The sequence below is a fragment of the Phaethon aethereus genome, assembly GCF_964289735.1.
Source record: "Phaethon aethereus genome assembly, chromosome: 16".
Taxonomy (NCBI): domain Eukaryota; kingdom Metazoa; phylum Chordata; class Aves; order Phaethontiformes; family Phaethontidae; genus Phaethon; species Phaethon aethereus.
In genome coordinates, this window is record NC_138592.1 from 14,706,297 (window position 1) to 14,731,271 (window position 24,975).

The 24,975-nt window shown below is 51.8% G+C and overlaps 1 protein-coding gene across 1 annotated transcript in view; it reads left to right on the plus strand.

Annotated features, from left to right (window-relative positions):
* The window catches only part of CBFA2T2 (CBFA2/RUNX1 partner transcriptional co-repressor 2), a gene marked incomplete at its 5' end in the record, with an annotated part of 62,425 nt that extends 37,679 nt beyond the window's left edge, over positions 1-24,746 (plus strand). The window contains 10 exons of the mRNA XM_082007372.1: positions 9,086-9,229; positions 12,962-13,203; positions 15,366-15,455; positions 16,041-16,222; positions 16,865-17,118; positions 17,827-17,912; positions 18,996-19,191; positions 21,114-21,182; positions 21,534-21,724; positions 24,331-24,746. Of these exons, the coding sequence (XP_081863498.1) occupies positions 9,086-9,229; positions 12,962-13,203; positions 15,366-15,455; positions 16,041-16,222; positions 16,865-17,118; positions 17,827-17,912; positions 18,996-19,191; positions 21,114-21,182; positions 21,534-21,724; positions 24,331-24,618 (1,742 nt within the window). The 3' untranslated portion in view covers positions 24,619-24,746. The remainder of the gene's footprint in view (positions 1-9,085; positions 9,230-12,961; positions 13,204-15,365; positions 15,456-16,040; positions 16,223-16,864; positions 17,119-17,826; positions 17,913-18,995; positions 19,192-21,113; positions 21,183-21,533; positions 21,725-24,330) is intronic.
* Positions 24,747-24,975: the final 229 nt, after the last annotated feature.

Genomic DNA, 24,975 nt, shown 5'->3' on the forward strand with positions numbered 1-24,975 from the left:
GTGGATGATTTTTTTTTTTTAAAAAAAGTCTTGATTCTGAACTTTAAATGGAACAATGAAAAATTACTTGAAAAGCTTGAACGCAGCTGCCCTGCCTAGCCCCTGCCTGTGTTCCAGGTTATAACCCCGGCCAAAGAGGTCTGAGCAACCAGAGGGGCAGTTTTCGGGAGGGAGGAACTCCTCTCCATCCCATCCTAAAACCAAAACGCTGGCCACTCTGTAGGCTTTGGTTTCCAGGAATGTATTCTGCTGGGATGTATTCCAGCCGTATATCCCTCCCTTTGGGGTGGCTGTCTCTGGTCATAGAATGGTTTGGGCTGGAAGGGACCTTTGGAGGCCATCTAGTCCAACCCCCTTGCCATGAGCAGGGACACCTTCAACTGGATCAGGTTGCTCAGAGCCCCGTCCAGCCTGACCTGGGATGTTTCCAGGGATGGGGCATCTACCACCTCTCTGGGCAACCTGGGCCAGGGCTTCACCACCCTCACTGTGAAAAATTCCTTCCTTACGTCTAGTCTAAATCTATGCTCTTTTAGTTTAAACCCATCACCCCTTGTCCTATCACAACAGGCCCTGCTAAAAAGTCCATCCTCATCTTTCCCATAGGCCCCCATTAACCCCTCACAGCTGCAGGAAGGTCTCCCCGGAGCCTTCTCTGCTCCAGGCTGAGCCCCCCCAGCTCTCCCAGCCTGTCCTCCCAGCAGAGCTGTTCCAGCCCTCGGAGCATTGCTGGGGCCTCCTCTGGACCTTCTCCAACAGGTCCATGTCTCTCCTGTGCCGAGGGCTCTGATGGGGGCAGAGCGAGTGGCTGGCGAGGATGGGGAGGGTTCCCTGCCCTGGGGCATTGCGGGTTCCCCGGCGGTGCTCGCTGTGTCCCTTTGGGACAGCCGATGAGCAAAAGCTGTTGGCAGAGACATCAAGAGATGAACTTGGGTCCCCAAAACCTGGTTGCATGGGCACTAGCACCATGGGAAGGGAGTTGTATTGGTAAGAGCAGCAACAGCTCCCAGGTGGCTGCAACACTGTGTGTAAATGGTTTTTAGGGCAGATTTCACAGTCTGAGTAACTATTCCCTTGCTCCTTCATGGAAGAGAGTGCAGGAGAGTGCAGGGTACCACGCCAAAGTGGTTTGAGTTCTTATACAAGCAAGACGACCAGAATTTGTGGGGCTTGATGTACAGCCCGCACTGGGAGCCGTTGGATGCGATAGTTTGTGGGATGAATCCTGCATCCATGGGTTTGCACCGCTAGCCCTGGTATGAGTCTGTGGACCAAGAGGAAACCAGAGCTAAGGAGGCAGAGATGCTGGGCAGGTGGGTTTGTGCTGATGGGTCTGACATGGCCAAGGTGAGGGCAGAGCCAGAGCTGCAGCCGTCTTGTCTGGGTGGGAACACAGCAGAGGAGAACTGCTGTGAAGTCCAACCTGTGCTACCGATGAGTTTGTAGAGCCAGGCACATTAATAGGATTTTATAAAAATCACTGAAGGGCAAGATGGATAAAGATCTGCAGTCTGCCTTCAGGAATAAATTATTAATCTTATTTCCCTTATTAACTGCTTTCTGGACTGGTTGCAAACGATAACATGCTTTGCTCTTTCAAGTTCTTCTATCTGAGTTTCACATTGAATTGAGATTTAAAGTGAAACAGCTGTGTGTGGGAGAGGAATTGATGGCAATGGCGATACATGCGTTTATTTTTGATTTATGAAATGCCTATCCCAGGCTCAGCAGCTCCCTCCTGTGTGATGCGAGGCTGTCCTGCGAGGTGCCGAGTCCTCTCCACTCCCACAGCATCTTACAGCTCAGGAGCCTAGATATGCTATAAAACCAACCTAAACAGGGTAAAAATAGGCTGATCGCATTTAGTGAAGGAAGTATCCGTACAGTAACATAAATTACCCACTGCAGCAGATGCTATAGTATCATCTTAGCCAAGTCTGTGCTTTGGCGTGGAGGCAGGAGGACAGAGAAGGGCCTCAGCTGACCAACGTTTGCTGCGGGCCCGTTTATCTGACACACTCGTGTCTCCCGTTCTGGTTCTAAATTATCATTTATCGACTCGAGCAAGGAGAGACCTCTGGAAACAACCCTACATGCAAATAAATGTCAATATTTGTATAGAAATGTAATCTTGACTGCAAACCTTAACATCTCCCTCCTCACCAGACTGGGACTAACTAACTAATCATCTCTTTTTTTTTTTCCCTAAGGCTGCTGTATTTCCAATGCTTATCTTCGGTCTTCCCCCTCCATCGCTTTTTGATGCAGTGATGCTGCAAAAAGATAAAATACTGGCTCTTTCCTTGACGATGTGATTTTAGTTTGAGCTTGGGGGAAGCTGTCTGGAAGCAGGTGATGGAGGGATTGCAGTGGAGCAGCAGTAAACGGTGTTTTCTGGAAGTCTAAGTAATGATATCCTTGCTTTGCATGGAGATAACCTCTCATCTGCATGCCTTGGAGAACTGCAAAGGTGCTCTACAGATGGCTTAGAGCTGTCAAGGGGAGGGAAAGGCAACTTAGAACGGAGGGAAGATGTTAATAAAATTTAAATGTAATTCTTCCCAGTTCTCAGTTCCTAAATGTGAAAAATATTAACTTGGTGGAGACTGAAAACAGATGGTGAGCAGTTGGAGCAGATAAGCATGTTATTCAAAATAAACATTCACCAAAGCTGGGGAGGTGGCGAACCATATTTCATTTCACCCTATTTACATTATCAGGTCAGGTTACACTGATGCTGCCTCTCGTTTGCATTCAGACTATCAACAGGGAACCCTGCGACGCAAGCCAACTGCAGCGTGTCCTTTTCATCATCGACGTGTTTGGGCTGGAATGGATGGGTTTGGGCCATTTCCCTGGCTTTTCCTCCAGGACGATATATTGAGCTAGTTATCTTAAAATAGTTCTTCTAGGCTATAGGCAGGGTCCTGCCAGCCACCGGAGAGGGCACCGAGATGTGTCTTTCCTTTGTTTCCCTCTTTCAAATGTAGACAAGCTTTGCGTTGCTTTATCTTAAACCAAAGACTCTCACCCATGTAAACAGCGGGGAAACAAGCCTCTGGTTCAGGGGACTGTTTCTAGGAAGGGTTCGTTTCGCTGACTTGTAGGCGATCTATAATTCCTGCCTCTAGTCCAAGTGGTCATCTGAGGTGGTAGGGCCAGTGGAAAGAGACGTGTGTCTGGAGTGTGGCTTATCTCCCTTGCTTTGATGAATGTTTTGGGATGGCCTGAATCGCCTTTGGGGGTGTCTGTCTGTCCGTTGGCTCCGGAACAAGCTCAGACCTGTCTCCGGCATGACCAAAGAATTTCTCCTTGGCTAGACTTAACCTCGGCTGCTTCTACTGGGACAATTCTCCAGCCTCTTGCAATCAAGAGGCAGGTATGAATTTTGGGCATTTATCTTTTTGAGGTGAGGAGTAGCTTTTTAGGTTATGAGCCTACTCTGCCTGTTCTAGATGAAAGTCAAAAACATTTGCTCTGATTAAACCTCTTCTTTCTGTGTGAAACGGTTACATGCTGTCACTCCTGAGACTCTCAACCACTGGGCAAACCCTTGTACACAGTCTTTTGTTGAAAAGACATCAACTAAAGCCAAACCTTTGTTAATTTACAGGCTTTCAATCTAACCACTTAGTGGTTAAAACCTTGTTGGCAAGATCTGAGTTTTGAGTCTGCTCTCTCTGTCCTGCAAACTGCAAAAGGGAAAAGCAAACCCTTACCTGTGCATACCTGCCGCTTATGCAGTGCCGTCTCATGTTTAATGTGTTTTTTCTTTTATTTCTTCCAATATGTTTCATGTTTTGACTTCTGCAGAAAGCTGGAGTGCTTGAGTCTGGCAAAATGGGTTTGTGAGAAGCAGTTCTGACACTGTGCAGCTTATTTATAAATGGGATCTACAAAATCACTCCCAGGCCAGGCAGGTTCCTCCTTCCTCCTTAACTCTCATGGCAGGGAGTCAAGGGCAATCCTACACCTGCATCAAGAATGGCTTGAAGATATCGATGTTCATGCTGTACGTGCCCTCCGAACACCCAGCCACAGACTTTAAATCCACTTCCCATGAGGGAGGAGGAAAGGCTGTGCACTTGAGATACTCCCTAACCTGTCACTATTTTTTTTTCTTGTGCCTTTTTCCCTTTTCTCAAACCCACGGGCATGAAGACATTAATAAAGTGGCTTCTTCATGCAGTTTGCAACACGAGTAAATGCTAGCCACCTTCAGAGGTTACCTATCACAGCAACACTCTCTTTGTACTAAGCACCGTAAGTGGAAGACTTCTTTAAAGAAAATAAATACAATAAAATCTGTCTTGAGTGTGTGTTGAAACTGTCCCCTCTAAAATGTGCTGCTGTGTTGGAGAGCTGGAGCCTCGGTCCCCTGGGAGCACAGGAGTAGGACTTTGCTGAGGACCAGTCGAGACCCCAGGTTTTCTCCTGGCGTGCTGTCCTGTTGTCTCACTTGGCTCTTTCTCCTCTCCAGAAAGGAAAATCTTAAGGTACGCTTAATCTTGACATGTGCTCTTTTTTAATTTGTTACACCAGGATCAGAACTGGAGCAGCGAAGGAAATACAGTGCATACCAACAGTTGATGCGGAGCGTCAAGTAAAACTGGGGCCTTTCGGCGTGTCACAGGAGAGCAGAGGGATGAAGGGTTTCGGGTGTATTCAAAGCTCTGGGGCTTTCTAGTCTCTTGCACACCTGGGCTCCTTAAATGGGACGCGCGAATATATAGGGCACACAGCGTAAACTGCTATGTGCCTCCAGCTGTCCTTACCCAGGCAGCAGCTTTACAGCATCTGAAATCTGTAACTCCAATCGGTGTGAAATCTGCTCTTCAGGCTTCATCAGCTTTTGGGGAAGATGAAATTCTTGCATCAAGCCAAGACTAAACCAGCATCTCTCTGGTAGGGTTTCGTTTTACTCCGAGTGAATCGTCTTCCCATGTGAAACTGCAGCACGCTCAGGGCTGGGGAGGCAGCTCTGCCATGGTGGCCACGTTGCTGGCGCCTCTTTCCCTTTGCAGGTCCTGGGTGCGAAGTTGAGCATGTGTCACTGCAAAGTTTTGACGTTTGGCAGCTTGTCAGCAAAAGTGTTGTGCCATAAACATGTTCAGTCTGTGTCCTCTAGGCTCTGCTTGAAAAATAACAACACAACACTTGTAAATGTTTCTGCATCCAGGTAGGACTTGGGAAGAGGAGTTTTTAAAGGAAAACAACCCACTTTTTCCAGTTTAGGCAGGTGCCCTGCTCCGACATTTGGTGTATTCAGTCATTGACAAGAATTATTCTTAGAGCATCATCCAAAAATCTATTACGGCGTTTGACTCTAGCATGATTTCAGATGACTTGATACGGTGGAGTGACTTGCAGGCATTCTGAGGAGCATCTGGGCATCTTCTCTGTGCATCTGGAGGCAGCACTGAAATGTTGCCGTTGGTGAGCCAGTAAATAGTTCTGAATGTTGAAATGTGGAAGAAAGACCGGGAGGGCGGCGTTTCTCCAGGGACCATCTCACTGGCTCCTTTTTAGCCCCAGGTCAACTTGAGGCTGACTCAAGTCCTTGTTTGCAGTCTGGTTTGTTCACATGATTCTCATTAAATGGATGTGTTTAGGCTAAAAATGAGGAGTTTTAGAAAGATGGTTTTTATCTGCATTTATAGATGCCCCAGGTCATTAACAGGAAGCTTTTAAATTTAACAATCCTGTTTGCTTCTTGTCTGTCAGAGTGAGCTCAGAAAAGAAGGTGTTGGCTTCTCTTGGGCTTTGGTTTTAGTGTCTCATGTAGTAGCTCAGCAGTAGCTGGTTTTCGTTTGGAGTTATAAATTCCATGTGACTTTTTTTCCCCCCTGTAATTTAGCCAAATTAGTTCTGCTTTCTTAATATGCCCTAGGAGCGTTTTAGGAGGAAAGAGGAGAAACCTTAAGGATTGGTTTCACGCTCTATTTCTCTCCGGAGTGTGGCAATATCGGGCTGTCCATAGACGCCTGGGGAGGAGAGTTTCATAGGAAGGGGGTGAAGAAGAGGACGTGGGGCAGGCGGGTGGCAACGTGTTGATGTTTGGGCGTGCAGTAGGAAAGGGCTGGCCGCAGGCAGGGAGCGATGCGATGCTCTCCTGGGCATGCCCGCAGCCAGGCAGGCGTAGAGGTGAGCAGAGAGCTTGCAGAGAAGAGCGTGAACCACATCTCACATCTCTGTCCCCGGACGATGTGCAAACACGTCGCGGTTCTTGTGTATGAGCGCACGGTTTTCCAGTTATTCCCGTATTCTGAGCGAACAGGTTTCCGTCCCCTGACGGCCATCAGGCAGCTGGCCCCGAGTGGTGGATAGGCACAATTAGTGCTGGTCTGATGGAAAATTTGGGTCATGTAGCAACACTTCCCTCTTCTCCCTGGGTGAGTGAACTCAGACGTTTTGTGGTAGAAATGACCCTAACTTAATGCGCAAAACCTGCTCTCTGACTATTTTGCTGCATTTATTTCGAGTGGGAGGAAAGGCAGGAGTTTATCTCCTCTTGCTCTTGCCAATAAACTCCCCTACCAGAACAGGTACGTATGTGCATGGATGATGTCCTATTCCTATGTCAATATATTGTTATTCATCTGAAAGTCATATTCATGCATGGATATGACAAGGAGAGTCTGCACATCAGTGTTAAATCATCTTAAAGTTGGACCAAATGTATGTGAATATTAGTTTGCAATACTATATTAATATGGTTATTATATGTTAAAAACAAGAGCAGTTTCCCAGAGCTTTGGTATGTCCCTACTTTGTTCATGAAAGCAAAGACTAGAAATATTTTTTTTTTTTTTTTTTTAAAGCAGGCTTAAATACAGACAGACACAAACTTGCTGCCATGGAAGTGCTGTGAACGCAGGTTTTATAGTGATTCCAGCTCCACCACCCCAGTTATTCCAGCTGCACTGAAAGGGCAGGAAAACATGCATTTTCAGCATGTATTCACCTCGGCTCCTCCTCCCGCAGTTCGTTCTGCAAACGGGAAAAAAGCTAGGAGTAACAAACTTCATTTGTTACGTTGCTGGTGTTAATGATGACTTGTCATCAGGGAAATAAATGAGCCAGCCCATGCGTGGTGGCAAAGGAGGTGCTGGTGGTTTGCGGAGCAGATTCCGGGCCAGCAGCACGAAGGGCTTGGGTGCCAGTTCGCATCTTCTCTGCTCTCGAAAGCAGCAGCGTCGTTGTCAGGAGCTGCGAAGTAGCAGGTTTTGTGGTTGTACGTCAGCGCAAAACTTTGCCGTGCATTCAGTGCTCCTCAGCTTTACAGGAATACAGCATTTGATCGCTTTGCCGGAACTTGAAAGCTGAATTTCTTACAGCTAATAGATACTTGTAAAAAACGTGGATTACAAATTAGATTGTAATCTAATTTGATTAGATTACAGCATGTGCTTTAGTACCTTTCCTCTGTGGTTTAAGAGGCATCAGGACTGATCCCCGGCGGCACAGAGCCCCTGTGCACGTGTTGAATTTTCACCCGTGGCTCCTTCAAGGGGGGGCCCGGGGAGCCCTCTTTGTCCGCCTCGCCGAGCGGCGATGCTCGCTTGCGTGCGAGCTCCCGCGTCTGACGCGGCGCGCTTGGCTGCCACCCCGGAGCTCCAGCAGACGTCTCCACTCGCCGACAGCCAAAAACCGCTTGAGAAAATTCACCGGTCCGAAGCCCAGCTTGCATGCACCGAAGAGAGGTGAAAGATGAGTGTCTGCATCCCTCTCGCCCCCCAAGCCGGGGTGCAGACGGGTGTGCAGGGAACCTCTTGGCGTTCCTGCATGGGCACGCGCTGGAGCGCGGTCACGACTCGTTGGTGAACTAATGGCACGAGGCGAGCGGCGGCTTGAGGAGCAGGGATTGGTGACCGCGCTCTCGGAGGGGCGATTTGCCTGGCGTCACATCCTCCGGGGTCAGGAGAGCTCAGGCAGCTGGGCGGCACGCAGAACCGCTGGGGCTGATGTTGGCTCCCATGGGAGCTGCACTGTTGGAGGTGCTTAGGCTTTGTCTGCTGAACTGTCTGGATTTAAAAAAGAAAAAAAAAAAACAAAACCAAACTCCTCCCCAAAAACCCCAAGGCTTGCATAAGCAGCTATTTCCTCCTTTTGTCTCGTTTCCCCCCAAGGATGCCTTCTGAGGCTGATTTTAGCCACTGGAGCCAGGAGTGTGGCCACACTGTTCAGCCGAGCTGGGACATCCCACCAGGGCCTGGGTCCACAGGAGGGACCCTCAGAGGCTGAAAAAGAAGCTGCGGTGTGAGCTGGCAACGTATAGAGACTGCACGCAAGATGGAGGGTGTGAAGAGCTGTCAGCTCATCTTTACAACCCTGCGACCATTTCGGTCGCTTTCTGGCCCAGTGGCACCAAAGCTCCCTGCGCCCACCCAAAAACCAGGTTGCCTGTTGCGTGGCTCTGAGAGAGGTCGCAATCCCTCCGGAGCGGCCATCTCGGGGCCAGGCAGCGTGGACGCAGGGCGTGCGCAAGGCTGCGTGCGTGCTGGCGCGGGCAGGCTGCGCGGGGCAGCCAGGACCACCCCAGTGTGAGGGAGAGGAAGGGCAGGATCGGTTAATTTTTACTTTCTTTTTTAAAAAAGCAAACGTGTAAAAGTGCTCAGAGCGCTGTTCGCCGAAGAGGCTGCTTCGGAGCGGGTTTTTGCTGGCTGGGGAGCAGGGCTGGAGGTGAAACCGCGGCACCCCGTGCTGGCGAGGTGCGCGTGGGCACGCCTGCGGAGTACCGAGGGGATCTTAAATGGGGGAAAAGCAAAGCAAACGGGCAGAAATACTTTGAGGAAGGATCTTCAGGCACAAGGGGTGAGAAGATGCGGCCAAGAGGTTGGGATGGTGAACACGGGCATCCTGAGCCTGCTTGGACACCCACTGCACCCCGGGTGCCTGCCCACCCTCTCGGGGCCGTATCCTGCCTCCGCCCCGTGGTGGCTCGAGGCCGCGCAGAGCGGCGTGGGAGCCTTGCGTGACTTCCCCCCGCCTGTCATGTTCACCCTTGCAACTGTACTTCACGCGCTGGGCGGGGAAATGCTTGTTCGCGGCTGTCACTAAGCGTTGCCATCTCCTTTCTGTACAGTTGCCGGTGAGAAGAGGGTGCCAGTGATGCCCGGATCGCCCGTGGAAGTGAAGATACAGTCCAGGTCCTCTCCTCCCAACATGCCGCCACTGCCTCCCGTGAACCCCGGCGGCCCCCGGCCGGTGTCCTTCACCCCGACTGCACGTAAGCCCCCCGTAACGCTGCTTTTCCCAGGGAGCCAGCCAGGAGGAAAGGCTCTGCTTGCACCAGTCGCCGGGGGTGTCTCAGCCGTCGGCCGGGGCTGCTCGCCAGCACGGCGAGCGTTAGCCATGCTGCGCAGCTGTAAGGAAAGGGGGGGACTGGGGCTTTCCTGCTGTTCTGCTGCGTGTACAGGGCGTATAACAGGGTCTGTAATCCCCCCTTTACTCTCCTGCCTGCTCCTACCTTGCTCCCAGTGCCGCCTTGAGTCCTTTGCAGGTGCAGCTGTGATTTCCTCCATAAACTCCTTAAGAAACTGAAGTCTTTTATCAGGTCGGCTTCAAACAAATCAAGAGCTGGGCTTTTCGCTCTATCTTTTGGAGGAGTTAATTCCTGCTGTGCTGTATCTCACTTTTGCAGACAGCATTTCTGCAGCTGAGATTAGGAAGTTTTCCTTTTTCCTTTTTTTTTTTTTTAATTTCCCAGACTCGGAAATCCCTTGCTGTCCATCCACATTCTCTTTTCTCCATCTTCTCTTTGTAATCTTTCCTATTAAGCCACAGTCAATCCTGGTCTTGCCCAGCTGTAGTGCAGCCTTGCACCCGCTTCTAGCAAGGTGTTGCTCAGAGGTGACTCCATGGACGGGATGGACGTACAGCCTTTTCTTATAGCCTAGAAAGAGTCTTTTTTTTTCTTCTCCCTTAGCCAACATTTAAGCAATTTAATGTCTTTTAAAAAGTCTCATTCTGGAGCAAAGCTGCTTTACATCGTTGGGCATGGAGTTATCTGACCCCCACACATGGCACGTATGTATTTTCCAGGCTCTCCTCACCTCTTTTCCGCCACACTGAGCGTCTCCCTAGCTGGTTCTGCATTGCTTTGCGGTCCACGATGCTGTGTGGGATATCTCGCAGCTTCATGCTGGCAGTGGATTTTGGAGATTTACAACCCAGCCTCTTTCAGGACACGCACTGATGTATTGCGTGATGCTGGCAATAGCCCTAATTGCTGGGTTATCCCGCCAGACACGTTGTCCCCATTTTTATGCACTGAGGGTTTTTTAATGGCTCTCCTTTTGCTCAGGCAGAAAAAGACCATTAGCAAAGTGACAGAAATTAATTTTTCCGATGAGGTTGCTTGGCACACTGTTAAGGGCCAAGGAGCCTGAATCTGCTGATTGCAGATGACTTAATTGCCTCTTTCCAAGATAGATGAGAGATGCAGCCTGTGATGAAGTTCATTCTTGCTTTTTTACTTCTCAGTTGCACCAAAGGGTCTTGGTCAGAGAGTGTGTCCTGCCCTGTAAAAGCCCATGGCTTGGGCAGGCGAGGAGGAGCATGCTGGAGGAAGGCCATGCCTGCCTGCAGATCACCAGCAAAAGGGTTGGAGAAGCAGTGAAAGCCTTTGACTATTGAGGACCTAAGGCAGAATTTAGCAGAGTAGCCCTAGACAAAGACTTTTGTTTCCCCAGGAATTTAGCATCCTCCTCTTCCCCAAACCGGTAATCCCACTGGTCTCGGTATGCCACCTCGCTTGCTTCAGCACCGTCTTCTCACCTGGAAGTAGAGATCCCAGCCCAGCTCTGTGGTCTGTGGTGGAGCAGATCCTGGCGAAGCGCTGGATCAGATAACTGCCAGCCGCCCTGCGGTAACGCCGTTTGCAGGAGGGTCAGGCAGGGTAAGCCTAAAAACGCAGAGAGCGGTTACGGGAGCTGTGTCTAACGGCAGCCCCGGCCCGACCCAGCTCGCTCTGCTTCCGTCGCATCACCCAAGTCCATCAACGTCTGCCGCTCCCATCCTTGGCAGCCTCTCCTAAGGGTCTGCTGCAGCCCCTGGCACCCGGGTGGGTCGCGCAGCCCCCACTTCTCCTGGGGTATAAATAGGGCCCGTTGCTCTCCCTAATCTTTCATTTGAAAGAGTAAGAGGAAGCGAAATAGAGAAGGGGGTAAAGCGCCTCGGTCGTGGCCACGGGAGCGCACGGAGCTTGCACAGTCCTCTGCTGTTTGAGAGGAGCTTCTCTGGGCAGCTTTCCCCCAGAGTTATAAATAACGCTTTTATTGTGAAATAAATGCTCTTTATGAGTAATTGCCAGAAGCCTTGCCTGTCACATAGCTCTGCGTTTGCTGATGCTCCACGATACCCTGCTGTCTCTGTAGGACACCTCTGTTCCTTTGCCGCTTTGGGGAAGCGGTGAGGACGGGAGTTTTTCAGGTTGTATTGCTCTGTAACAAAAGGCATGAGCTCGCTTTGCCTTTGCACCTCCATCCCCTCGGTCCTGGTCTTCACCCTCATTTCATCATCTTTCCATCTACATGTCTTTGTTATGTCCCCAAAGAGCCTGTCACCCCTTGGTTAGCAGGAACCACCTTTGATGGTCTCTTTAGCCTTATCTACCCTTGCATCTTAACTGACTCTGGTTAATCTTCTCGGGTTCCCTCCTGTGCTCACCATGGCAGGTCCAGGTGCGTGGAGCCTTTCCATCCTCTGACCCTGGCATGCCCCAGGGCGGTTTAACTGTTCAAGTACGTCCTGCCACCTTCTCCGAAAAACCCTCACTGGGGTCATGGGGATTTGGTACGATCCTCACAAAGCTGCAGCGGAAATTTTGGCATCTTTTTTTGCAAGATGCCCTGGCATCTGTAAGGGACTCTGGGCAGGGCTTTTAAAGATAACCCAGTGGATCAGCTAAAATTATATTTACAATAATATACTTTTCACCTCTGCAGTTCTGGGTTTCTACTGAGTTGAGGCCCCAGCACACAGCTGCCCTTCAGACAGGGCTCTAGATTGCACAACGGCAATGTGGGGATGTCAACAGTTTATTCTAATCCCTTGCCAAATTCCCAAACTTCCAGCCCTTCAGACTGTTTCGACATGCTTGCCGCTTATAGGAGGCAAAGTTGCAGATGGGACCAGGTTGGAAAAAACAACTGTGTTTGCGAAACTCCCTGTAAATCCCCGGAGAGGCACGGTGGGCGGGCGGGCGCCGCAGGGCAGGATGCTCTCACCCCTCCTCGGGGTGAGGTGGAGGCACCTGAGCTGTAGGATCTGCTAGTGGGACCCCGGCTGTAATGAGCACTGATGACTTACTGTAAACGGTGGGGCTGGGAAGGATCATTTGATTGTCTGGTGTAATTTTCTGCCTGACACAGGCCAGAAAATGCTGATCGGTGATTCTTGCTGAGGGCGGTAAACTTTGAGCTAAAGCACAATTAATTCCTCGGTCCGCGCGTACAGCACAGCTCGGTCTGCCGCAGCGGCAGCTTTATGCAGCCTGACCCCGGGCTGCCTCAGGTGCGAATGCCTGCTCTGCCGAGCCCTAATTTTGTTGGTGTTTGATGGCCCTGGATATGAAGCTTACTAAGCAGAGGAGAGAAATGCCAGCGAAGTCACTGGCTGTGGTGTACATCACACCTGAGCAATCCCATAAGGAAACCTCCTGCAGATGCCTTGGCTGGGCGCGTGCTTCTCATGTGCTGGGGGCTGCAGAGCAGCCCCATGAGCTCAGGGGAAGGTTGGGAAGGTGGCACACGTGTTGCTGGTGACCAGCTCCATCGTTGGGTACCCTCTGGCAACGGCATGTGGGCCCTGCTCTGGCTGCAGCCCCTTTTCTGGTTCTTGCCCTGTTTGCTAGCAGCAGTTAACCACCAGCAGCAAGCTCTTGGCTGGAAGATGGAGCCTCTTAAAAGCAGGACATGCCCACGTGATGCTCAGTATCGCTTCTGTCTCCCATTTGCAGTGCCCAACGGAATAAACCATTCCCCACCAACGCTGAACGGGGCACCCTCCCCACCCCAGAGGTTTAGCAACGGTCCTTCCTCCTCCTCCTCCTCCTCGCTGACGAACCAGCAGCTCCCGGCCACATGCGGTGCCCGGCAGCTCAGCAAGCTGAAGCGCTTCCTCACTACCCTGCAGCAGTTCGGCAACGACATTTCGCCGGAGATCGGGGAGAAGGTCCGGACCCTTGTCCTGGCATTAGTGGTAAGCCCCCCCGCACACCGGCCCGGGCCGCCTTGCTCTTGCCAGACCGCTTTGGCGATGGGATGCCGGCAGCCAGCGCGTGCCCGTGTTACACAATATTATCCGTTTGCGTCTTTGCAAGCAGAGTTGTTGACTGAACAAGGCTCTCTAATGTTTATGCATTCTGGTAAACTTGCTGACTGCTTTTTTTCTTGTCTTTGGTGGGTTTCAAAAAGCTGTTTGTCCAGTGGCTTTGGTACGAGCTTGTGTGCAGCTAAATTGAAGGAAACCTGGAAGGATTTGGACAATGTTTTTCTAAAAAGGCCACAGGTCTGATGCCATAGGCTTGTTGGAAGCCATGGGCTATGCTGGGCTTCTCCATTTCCTCTTGAAATGAAACTTTTCACCCAATTTAGAGGACCCTGTAGTTTTGCACTAGGGAAGCGTTGTCTTGCTCGTGCAGATTTATGATTGCCTGACCCCGACCGCAGAGCACTTTACCTCTGATCTGTTTCCATACAAAGAAATGCCAGTTCCAGCCACCGCTTCGTTCGTGCTGTCCTGACTTCAGTGTGCTCAAACTCAACGCTGCTTTGCTCAGCAAGGCAGGCAGGTGCAATGGAGAAGGCAGGGTCCTGTCGCTAGCCGGGACCCGCTCCGGGAAACTGGTGGTCTTTCTCTGCTCTTCAGTGTGTAGAGGATATCATGACACTTCAGAGTTTTCATTTATTGATGCGCAGTGATGTGTTTAATGGGTTTTTTCCCTCTTTATGGCCTGCTCCTGCATATCTTAAGACAAGCCCAGTGGCACAGCAAAGTTAACTGTTGCCAAGGTCTGCAGAGGTGGGAGGGCTGCTGTTGCAAAATACGAGGTCTGGGCTCCTGCTGCGACTTTGTGTGGTTGCGTATGGGCATTACCAAAGGCACTGATTCTTCCAGTCACATTCGTGCCTGTGACAGTCTGAAGGTGCAGCTACAGGAAGGGGCTTGGTAAACAACTTTTATGCATCTTCTGCCCTTATTCTACATTCCCACGCTGGGGTTGGCAAGAGCTGGGGTCGGTGGCAGTGCACGCAGGTACGACCAGTGCGTGTACACCCTCGTGCCCTTCAGCAGCGACAGACAAAAACACCCTTCAGAAATGAACAGGTCTTGCTGCAGATTGTACCTGATATTTGCAGGGTTACAACCTAACTGGTAGAAATGCTGTGCAAGCCCAGACTTTGGACGGAGACCCTGGAAGCACAGCACTGTGCCACTGGCCCAGCTGGGGTCCCGGGTGGCACCCAGCGCTGCTCCTGAGCTGATCTCTGCTTTTTGGCACATTTCTTTTGAGGCTCTCCAGGCAGCGAAGGTAGCTAGACTGCAGCAACCTGGAGTATGTCTGCTTCCACAGTTGGTGTGGGCAGAGCGAACGTGAGTCTGTGCGTGGCCTCGGGGGCTTTCCCAGGGCTTGAGCACTGGATGCAAAATGCTGCTGCTGCTGAAGGAAGGCAGATATATTTCCATGGGTGTAGGGTAATACCTTAGCTTACCCTTTTGGAAAGGAAATTATAAGCTGTCTGGGTTCCTTGCCTGTTGTTCTCACCACTGATTGCAGTAGTTGCTGCAGGGATGAGCTTTGTACGAACGGGTTATCAAACGCTGCTTGTCGCGGGGAGCACCCAGCCCCAACAGCCGCAGGGGAGGCAGGGTCGGGCCAGGGGAGGACTGTGCTGGTGGGGTGAGCAGCAGGCTGATGGAGGCTTCGTGGATGGTGGCTAGGTTAGACGAGGTGAGCTGAAAGGGAGGAAGGGGGAGAGGAAGGTGCGCAACTCTGAGCAGCTGGAATCGCTGTCTGGCTCCCCACAGCCTGCCCCAGGCCACCTGGGCAGGCTGCAGGAGATGCCAGCTGGGTCCTGCTGCCTCCCAGAGCCAGTCTCTGCCTCCCGGCCCCAGAGCTGGGAGGGTGCTGGGCCAGGCAGTGCCCGGCTGCGTGTGGCGTTTGCCCCTCGCCTAGCACGGCATTTCTGCTCTGTTGGCCTGAGTCTTTTTGGCTGCATTAGGCAGGATCTGATGTAAACGTTGTCAGTCCTGCAGCGGCAGATGCAGTCTCCCTTCCAGTTCTGTTCATTTGGAGCAGTTTCCCACGTGTCTGAAAATAAGAACAAATTGTCATTTCGTTTCTTAATTTCTTTTCTCAGAACTCAACGGTGACAATCGAGGAATTTCACTGCAAGCTGCAAGAGGCGACAAACTTCCCCCTCCGGCCGTTTGTGATCCCCTTTCTGAAGGTGACAGGGAGCTGGTGGGGCTTGCCGACGCTCCGTGTGCCGGTCTGTGCCGCTTGGCAGCATGTCGTTGCTGGGAGAGCTCTCGCTTCAAGCACCGCAGCAATTCTGTTAAAGTCCAAGACAGACTGCACAGACCATGGCGGTGGCCATGTGGGACTGGCTTGTGGAAAGCTAACGTTATAACGAGCGCCACATATGTCTGCTTGTATGTGAGGGATAAAGGAGACAAACCAAGCCCCATTTGGCCGCTTCTGATCCTATAATCTTATTTGCAAATGTTCAGATCTAGAATATTTGAAGTGTTGGCATACGGAGCATGTCTGGGGTGGTTAGATGCTGGAAGCACAGAGCGCTTCCTGTGGCGCTTGGTTTTTGAGTGCATTGACTTCAGGCCATCCTCAGCTCTTGAGAAAATACAGGTAAATCTGACAGTGCAGGTACCAGGGGCTGGAGGATGCTGAGCGGGGGCCACAGGCTTTAGGTGTTAATGCTCTGAGGTATTACGTGCACGGAGCAATCCTTCTGCGAGCGGCTGGGGTCGCCTGCCCGCAGCCTGGGTAAACCAGACCCACGCGTGTGTTCCAGGCCAACCTCCCGCTGCTGCAGAGAGAGCTGCTGCACTGCGCCCGGGCTGCCAAGCAGACGCCCTCCCAGTACCTGGCGCAGCACGAGCACATCCTGCTGAACACAAACACCACGTCCCCCGCTGACTCCTCCGAGCTGCTGATCGAGGTGAACGGGAATGGGAAGAGGCACAGTCCGGACAGGTAAAAACAGCTTTCGTTGCTCTGCCAAGTTCTTGAAATCGTGACTTTTGATTCAACTTTGCTGCTGTCAAAGCTTCAAGCAGCATCCAGGGCTAAACCATAGGATCTTATCACTCCCAGCACCTATTCTGGCTGTTAATAAGACACTGATGATTGCTCCTTCTGCACTGCGAATTCAGGTTGGGATCCTCTTTCAGGCAGGTTCTGTCTCAGAGGGACTTGTTGGGGAAGCACTGAAAAGCCTGAGCTGGAGAGCGGAGCCATTTTCCGCCTCCCCGGGCAGCGAGCGGAGGCACTGTCAGGGCTGGGAACAATGCAGTTCATTTTCACCACTTTTTATTCCAAGTTAAAAGTTGTTATGTAATTATGTGGAGCACGCCTCAAATTTATAAAAACTGTGAAATTTTAATTTGGTCATGCTCAGAAAGATGAATCACAACACTTGGGCATCTTTAACTTTTTCTTTGACAGGGTCATTTTGTGGATTTGTTCACAAGTTGAGCATGTTTGTTTAGCTCCCTGCCTTTACCCCCCCGTAAAATCATTGCTGCCCAGACTCTGCTGAGTCGGGATCTGCGTCTTTCCCTTTCCGAGTACGTTTATGCAGCGCTAACGAACACCTCTCTGCCGGTGTGGTTGCAGAAGGGAAGACAGCAGCTTTGAGAGGGAGCCGCTGCCGACGGAGCCTCCGGCCAAGAGGGTGTGCACCATCAGCCCCGCGCCCCGGCACAGCCCTGCCCTGACCATCCCCCTGATGAACCCCGGTGGGCAGTTCCACCCCACCCCACCGCCCCTCCAGCACTACACCTTGGAAGATATCGCGACCTCTCACCTCTACAGGGACCCCAGCAAGATGTTGGAGCACAGGGAGATTCGGGACAGGCACGGCGGTCTTGGTGAGAAAGGCTGGAGGGCTTTTAGTTGTAGGAGCTTTGAGGTCCAGCAGCTGAGTTTTGGCTTTGGTCCCTGCTTGGCCGCTGGCACCCAAAGCTGTGGAATGCTGGGCACGTCCTCAGCAGAGGTTTTGCAGGGACTTCAGAGAAAACAATGGACTGTGGGAGGTTAAAAATGGGAAGATTCAGGGTTTGTATTTCCCTATATACATGTAAAGGCTGGAGCCACCGAGGATGAGGAGGAAGGACTGTGTGAGTTGAGTATAGCCAACCCAGCAGGCAAGAATGGAGGGCAGGGAAATAGAAATTAAGTTTTCCAAGGTGAGGAAAGCAGGAGAGCAGAGCCTGACCCCCCGCCCCGTTTCTCTCCAGGGGTGTGTGGGATGCTGCACGCTGTGTTTCCAGCAGGGCAGCCTGAATCGCAGGCTCTGAGCTCCTGCGTGTTTATAACAAGGGAGCCAGCTCCCCAGGCGGGTCAGATCCAGACCCCTGAGTGGATTGTAGCACTTCCAAGACGGTGACACAGACAAGGATAAAAGGACCAGCCTGGAACTGCCCCTGCAGAGCCACCTCCTTGAGATGTGTGTTAAAATCCCGGCTATATGTAGCTGGAAATACAGCTCTTCGTTACTGCTTCAGGGCCGCCTTGCCTGTCCAGCACTGAAAGCACTCGCTCCATCCAGTCACTCTTCTGGCTGTGGTCTGTTGCAGGTTTGAATGGAGGATACCAGGACGAGCTGGTGGACCACCGCTTAACGGAGAGAGAGTGGGCTGACGAGTGGAAGCATCTCGATCATGTAAGGAATGGCAGGAGGTGTGGGAAGCTCTGTGGGATGCAGCAACCCGGTGCTCCACCGGCTCCAAGTTGTTATTTTCTTGTTGTTAATACCATATCCAGGCTTTCCTAGCGGCTTGGGGAACAAGCCACCACAAGAAGGTGGATGGCAGGGAGGGCAGATAGGAGCAGTAGCACTTTCCTGGCAGATTTTCGCTGCCCATGGTCAGCAGAAGCCAAAATCACTCTGGATGAAGTGTCTGGAGCTGGGGAGCTTCTCCTGCAGAGCACAGCCATGTGCTGCCCTGAGCAACCAAACCCAACCTTGTCCCCACGCAGGTCTTTTCTGCAGCAGCCCAGGCCAGCACTGTGCCGACAAGCGTGCAGATGTGCTACATGCAGCAAGGATGTGGAGTTTACAGAATAAGTAAACCCATCATTATTTTTTAAAGACTTTTTTTCCTGGGCTGCCAGCCTTTTGTGGGTCTCACCTAGGTACCAACAGCAAGACTTGGTACTTCTGACCGACTTTCTGCAGTCTGTTTTTCCCCTCTGGGCAAGACTGCTCATCCAAGCACTTCACTGGAGTGTTTCCCGCAGAGAGATGGGACTGAAATTCAACTTTGATCACAAATGCTTGCTTACACTCTAAAGCTGATGTTTGGGGGCAGGGGGGCATGGGTGGAATAGGCCATGAAAGAGGCCCCATAGCTGAGTATTTGTGAGTTGGGATGTGGCTATGGATGTGGCTGTGTCCCTTGCATGGACACCCTATTCCCATAGGAAAGTGAGGTTTTTTCAGCTCCACCTTCAGAAGGATGGCCCTAAACCTCCTGCGGTGACCAAAGCCCCATGGCGCAGGTGTGATCACCTCCTTCCCAGCTGGTGCTGCTCCACATCGCTGCTGCACGGGTGGGTGCGGGACCCAGTCTTACCTGCCTGGTTGAATGCTGCATCATCCAAAATACTGCGCTCAGAGCCTGTTCCTGAGAAATGACCTCGTGTTTCATCTTCTTGAGATGGTCCCTGTGGTACCTCCGACGAGAAATTCAGGAGATGACCTCATGAGCGGGCAGCAAGACTGAAAACGCGTTCCTCCCTGCAGGCACTGAACTGCATCATGGAGATGGTGGAGAAAACCCGGCGCTCGATGGCCGTGCTGCGGCGCTGTCAGGAGGCCGATCGGGAAGAGCTCAACTACTGGAAGAGACGGTGCAGTGAGACAGCCGAGCCGCGGAAGGCGGGCAGCGAGCTCATCTCCAGGCAGCACAGCCCCGGCAGCTCCGACTCCATCGGCAGCGGTAAGCGAGGGGTGGGCATGCTGTGCCAGGACCTTTTTAAGTATGTGTCTAATTATGATAAAGCTGTATTAGGCATCAAGTGATGATAATATATTCATATTATAGTATAAATTAAATATTTAAGCAATGCGTCACGATTCTCAAAGCTTTGAAGAGAGAAAAGCCATTGGACACGTGGAAGCTCCTAGGTGAGCTGCTGCAAGCGGCGTTTGCTGACGTCTGAAGGCACCTTTGGGCAGCAGCAGCACCTTCTGCTGGTGCCAGAAGAGCATCTTCCTTGTCACTGAGCCGTACTGGCTGGCCAAAGCGAGCCGAGTTCATTCAAAGCTGAGACACCAGAGGGTGAAAAGGCAGGAGCGGTGGTTGGTTCCGCCCCGCTTCCCCTTCTGGTCTCTCTTGCCTAAAGGATTTTAAATGTCAAGGTCTACTAATTCTAAAAATACCAAGGACTGCTGTAAGTGTAGGAGCTACTACCTGAGTTATTAATTCTATTTTTGTATTATGAGTCAACTTAACTCTATTAAAGCTGACTAATTCTCCCCTCCAGTATGCAGGGGAGATATACAAAAAACAAGCCTAAAGTGCCGATTTTATGCATTTGGATGTAATTCTAATTTCCATCCAAACAAATATGCTGCAAACCAAATGCTGAAAGAAAAATCCTGGTCATTCGCTAATAAATAATTGATGTTTCCTAACAATAAGAACAAGCATCAAACAAAAAATCTAAATTTTATATATATTCAACTTGTTCGTATACAAAATAAAGAATAAACCCTCCTGCGTGTGAAAAAGAACCAACCAAATCAGAGCCCAGCCTAGAATTAGCTGCAATTGAACAAGTTTTGATAGTTCCCAGACAGCAAGAACAAGCATTTTCTGGGAAAACAATAACAAGTACACGAGCAGAAGGAACTAAAATAGATTATATTAATCCAAGTTTCTTGGAAACCAAGCGCCGGCGGCTCCAGCCGTAACTGCAGAGCAGTGTGCGGCCAGCCTGCGGCATGGCTGGGCATGTGTGAAGACCTGATGAGCACAGCCAGCTTTTAGCTCTTCTGTATTTAAGTATATCATGACTAATATCCTTACAGCCCCATGTTAAAAGTGTTATAAATTTACTTTTTTTTTTATAAATTGGGAACCTTGTTGGTGCTTTCTCCCCTCGTGGGACCTAGGGCTAATTTTCAAGCTCCGTTGCTGTTGTGAGAAGGTGCGGTTAAACATCAAGAAGCATCCCCAGGTGTGCCGCAGGCTTAAATAACCTCACCGCCTTCCTGGAGCGCGTCGGTTCTCCCACCAGCCTTTGGCATGAATCAGTTTTTTCTTTTGACCCTTCAGAAAGTGACTCTGAAGCTTTAAAAAAAGGGATGCAGATAGAACACAGGACAAAGCTTCTGAAAAGCTTCCCCGTGTGACTGCCGTCGGTGTTTAGGTCCTCGTGCGACCGTCCCCATCTGTCACGTAGGCTCTTTGCAGGCTTATGGGTGCTGGGGAATGTATACACCTCTCGCCATAACAAGTCTTCCTGGCGGTTTGTCCGTCAGTTCAAGCCGTTGAATGGCCCCTGGGAGTGGAAAGTACCGTGTCTACAGGTAAACTGCTGGTCGTGTAGGCTGATGCTCAAAGTCGCTGGACAGTGCAGATGTTTGGCATATACTTACAAGCATTGCCTGTTGTTACAGAGTACCAGGAGATGGAAATGGGTTATACGGTGTCATAAATTATGCAAGGCACTAATTAAATGTTGTCATTTATCATCTGAGTGCTTGATGAATGGCTTTAACTGTAGGAATCCTCTGCTTTGAGTTTTAGCTGGTTAATTCTACCCTGCCCCACGATATACCGAGGTACCGCTGGGCACTTAAGCAGCGGTTGGGTGAGACGCTTTGCCAACCATCCCGTGTCCTTTGTTCCAACAGATTCGTTGCGGGAGTTCAGCAGCAGGTCGGGAACAGGCTACGTCACTGAAGAAATATGGAAAAAAGCTGGTAAGTGTTTGCTAGTAACATCGGCGAGGGATTCTGCCGGCTCGGTTGAGGTAAACACAGATGCTGCAGATTTGCTCTGCGGAAACAGGAGAAGCCCAGCTGCAGGAACGCCCCAGGATGTGCGCATCTGGCTACCAACGCCCCCAGACGGGGTTTTCCAGAGGGCTCTGCTCCTTCTGTACGATGCCAGTGGGGATCCCGAGGGGCTGAGCCTGGCCTCGCTGCTCCCAGGAGGGGTCGAGATGCTGGTGCTGACTGTGGCCCGCAGGCACCACACCGCTGCATCTCAACGTCTCTCAGAGGCTCACCTCGCTCCTCGGGCGGGTGGGTGAAGCTGCTCTTTTCTTCCAGAAGAAGCCGTGAACGAGGTGAAGCGCCAGGCCATGTCGGAGGTGCAGAAAGCGGTGGCGGAGGCCGAGCAGAAGGCGTTTGAGATGATAGCCTCTGAGAGGGCTCGGATGGAGCAGACCATCGCGGATGCTAAGCGCCAGGCCACCGAGGATGCTTTCTTAGTGATAAATGAGCAGGAGGAGTCTACGGAGGTAAGGTGCCAGGGGACATCCTAGGAAGGGACTTTCAAAGACTCACAAAGTCTCCAGGTCCTGCCTGGCATCCCTTTCCCTTTTAGAAGTCTCTCTCCAATCAATAACTAAAGGGATGCACTGATACCAGTAAAAAAACTTTGCTTTTGATTTTGCTGGCAGGGAATCAGCCTAAACAGTGCCTGCGGCACCCACATGTGCACAACAGCCACGTGAAGGCACTGCTGTGCACCGTGAGCTGGACCCAGTCTAAAGACCAGGGATCTTTTGGGATTGAGGGAGGTATGGAAGCAAAGGGAAAGGGATGCCGGTGGATGCAGCTCTCCTTTTAGCTCAGAAATCTGCTCTTGAAGGGTGCTTGATCTGTGCAGAAAAGGAATTGCTGTTTGTGGGCTTTAAAATAATGCAGGGTAGAAACTAGGCTGCAGGTGAAGTTACACGTACCTGATACCACACCCTGGGTCGGTGCAGACCAGCGTGGTGCATCTATATTGCCTCAGATGTTGTTGTTTCACTGGTTCCCGAAACACGGGCACAGGTAGCCCTGTGGTCACCTCATCTCCAGAAACAGGCTCCGCACATCTCTTGCTACGCTGCTCCCATACATTCGGGGCTGGGTGGGAAGCGCCTGTGCGGGGTGGCTGTCCCTGCGTTACGGAAAGCCTCGTAACGCCTAGTGAGACGTTGGCACGTTGGAAAAGCAGGGATGACTCTCAGTTTGTCAGAGCCAGCAACGCCTGCTTGAATGGGTGTCTGAGAATTTCTTTCTACTCCTCAATCATTCGTTACCTTCACTGGTGCTTAACTGGAAGCTCACTTTGTTAAGCTTTGGAGATCTCGGCTGGACTGGGAAAGGAGAATTGCATGGCTAATTCCTGCACCGCCACGTCCCATCCGTGTAGGATTTGCTTCTTGTTTTAATTTCTCTGTGTGAATGCAAGAGCAGAGGCTTTGTGTCTGCCGAGCAAAAATCTGATGGGAATGTGGAGTTGGTGTCCGCTGGGACCGTGCAGGCAGCAAAGTCGCGTTTCCATCCTCCTGGGGGGTTTCTGTCCACCTTGCTGACCGGGGCTCGGGAGGGTCTGGTGCCAGGGTCCCTGTGCATGGCCCGGACCGTGTAAATATTAGGTGGTACTACAGAGAAGTATGTCTATACTATTTCCTGATTAAATCACTGAAGGACAAATGCACCAGCCAGTAAACACATGATGGGAGTGGGTGGAACTGCTCAGGAAGCCATGGAAGAAATGAGACAAGTAATGATTTCTCCATAGGGGAATACCAGAGGAGTGTCCTCCTCCTCCTCCTCCGGCTGTCCCAGGGAGCAGTGTGGGACCTCGGGAGCGGCCGAGCACCCCCCCACCAGCGCCAGCCCCATCTCCCCAGCACCCAGAGCTCTTTCTCTAAAGAAAACACGTCACGTATTCTGGCACACCGTGTAACTTCTGAAATACGGTTTAAAAACACCACTTGAAGCGTAAACAGCTGTAAAGCAGTGACCCAGTTTTCCAAGAGTTACTGCAGGCTCCTGTGGGGTTTCTTTTTTTGGTTGCAAGTCCTGCTTCTCTTGGGAGACCGAGGAGCCTTGGGGACGCGCTGGCTCTGGAGCAGCTCGCTGCCGACCAGCTCGCTTTGGCGCTTCGCTCCTGGCCCATAAATCATGGCTGGGAGCTGGTGGCTCCAGCGCAGAGCCCAGGAGCAGGGAATCTCGCTGCCTTTCCCCTCAACAGGGCTGTCCGATACGGGTCAGCATCTCCCACCACCCCGCTTTCCTGCTTCAACAGCTTTTTGCTTGCGCTCGCAGAAGCGGTGGCCGGCGAAAGGTGCCCTGTAGGGCAGGACTAGAGGCAGGCTCTGGCGGAGGCTGCTTTTCCGCAGCTGAACTTGCCCTCCCCGGTACGCGACTGCTAACGCGCGAGTCCAGCTGCAGGAGAGCTAATCCTCCGGCTCCCTCCTCGGAGCAGCTGCAGCCGCAGCTCCCGGCGCTGGCCCCTTGCCCCCGCTCATAAGGAAGCGGTGGCACGCCGTAAGCCCACCAGCTGACGCCTCGCCCAGCGGCCAGAGGGGCTTTGCTTCGCTTCCAGATTGAAGCTCGGGCTCTGGCAGTGCTTCCACCTGGCTCAGAGGCTTTCAAATGAGCTTTTTCTTTTCCAAATTAGCCTGCTCCGACCTCTTGTGCAGCTAGGCAGGGTGCAAAGCAAATGGTGCCTGTGCAGCACGCTGTAATCCCTGCAGAGAGCACTTGGCTGCGAGCGATACCAAAATAGAGCTGCTTAAAACAGGAAATAAAAAGACCGAATAGCAGCATCTGCAGCGTGTTTTTTAGTCCTTGCCTGCTGTTTCCTCTATGCATTTGGGTGGATCTAGGGGAGAGGATGTGATCGGTGCAGTCTGGCAGGCGGTTTTGGGCAGAGCAGAGGAGTAGGGGTTAGTACCCTTGGCAAAGGGCTGTGAAATAGCAGGAATTAATGGATTGCTCATTTTAATATTGCCAAATCTAGGCCAGAGGAGGATGAACAGTCCCCTCCAGAGCTGTTGAGCCAGCACCATCCTGCAGCTCTTGGAAACTAAACCCATTTTAAAGTGTGGCATCTTTGGTCTTGCAGAGCTGCTGGAACTGTGGCCGCAAAGCCAGCGAGACGTGCAGCGGCTGCAACATCGCCCGGTACTGCGGCTCCTTCTGCCAGCACAAGGACTGGGAGAGGCACCACCGAATCTGCGGCCAAGGCCTGCACGGCCAGAGCAAGCCGCTGGCTCTGCCCGCGGGCCGATCGGCAGCCGCCGCCAAGAGCCTGGACGGCGTGCCCAGCCCGGCCCTCGAGAAGACATCAGCGACCACCTCCCGGTCCTCCACCCCGGCATCCGTGACAGCAATAGATACGAACGGACTCTGAAGGGGAAGTTTTGGTTCAGTCCATTCGATTGGTTTCCCTGGTTTTTTTTAAGGCGGAAAAAACCCCGCAGCAACTTGTATCATTTGACACATCGCGCCGCCGCCGCCTCAGAGCGCCGACACTCGGGCTTTGCCATCTCATTCTGCCCTTTTTCTTTTGTGGCTCGTGAAGAACCGGGGCCGGCCTTGCCCGCGGCACCTCTGTGCCCGTCTCTCTGCAGGAGGGTACCGGAGCATCACTCGGGACCTGGAGGAGGCCGGGCACTCGCCTGGGGGGACCTGGACTCTGTGGAGAGCGCTGCCGGCGCACGTGGGAAATGCTGAGACCCATCCTCATGGGTCAAACGTGCTCAAGCTC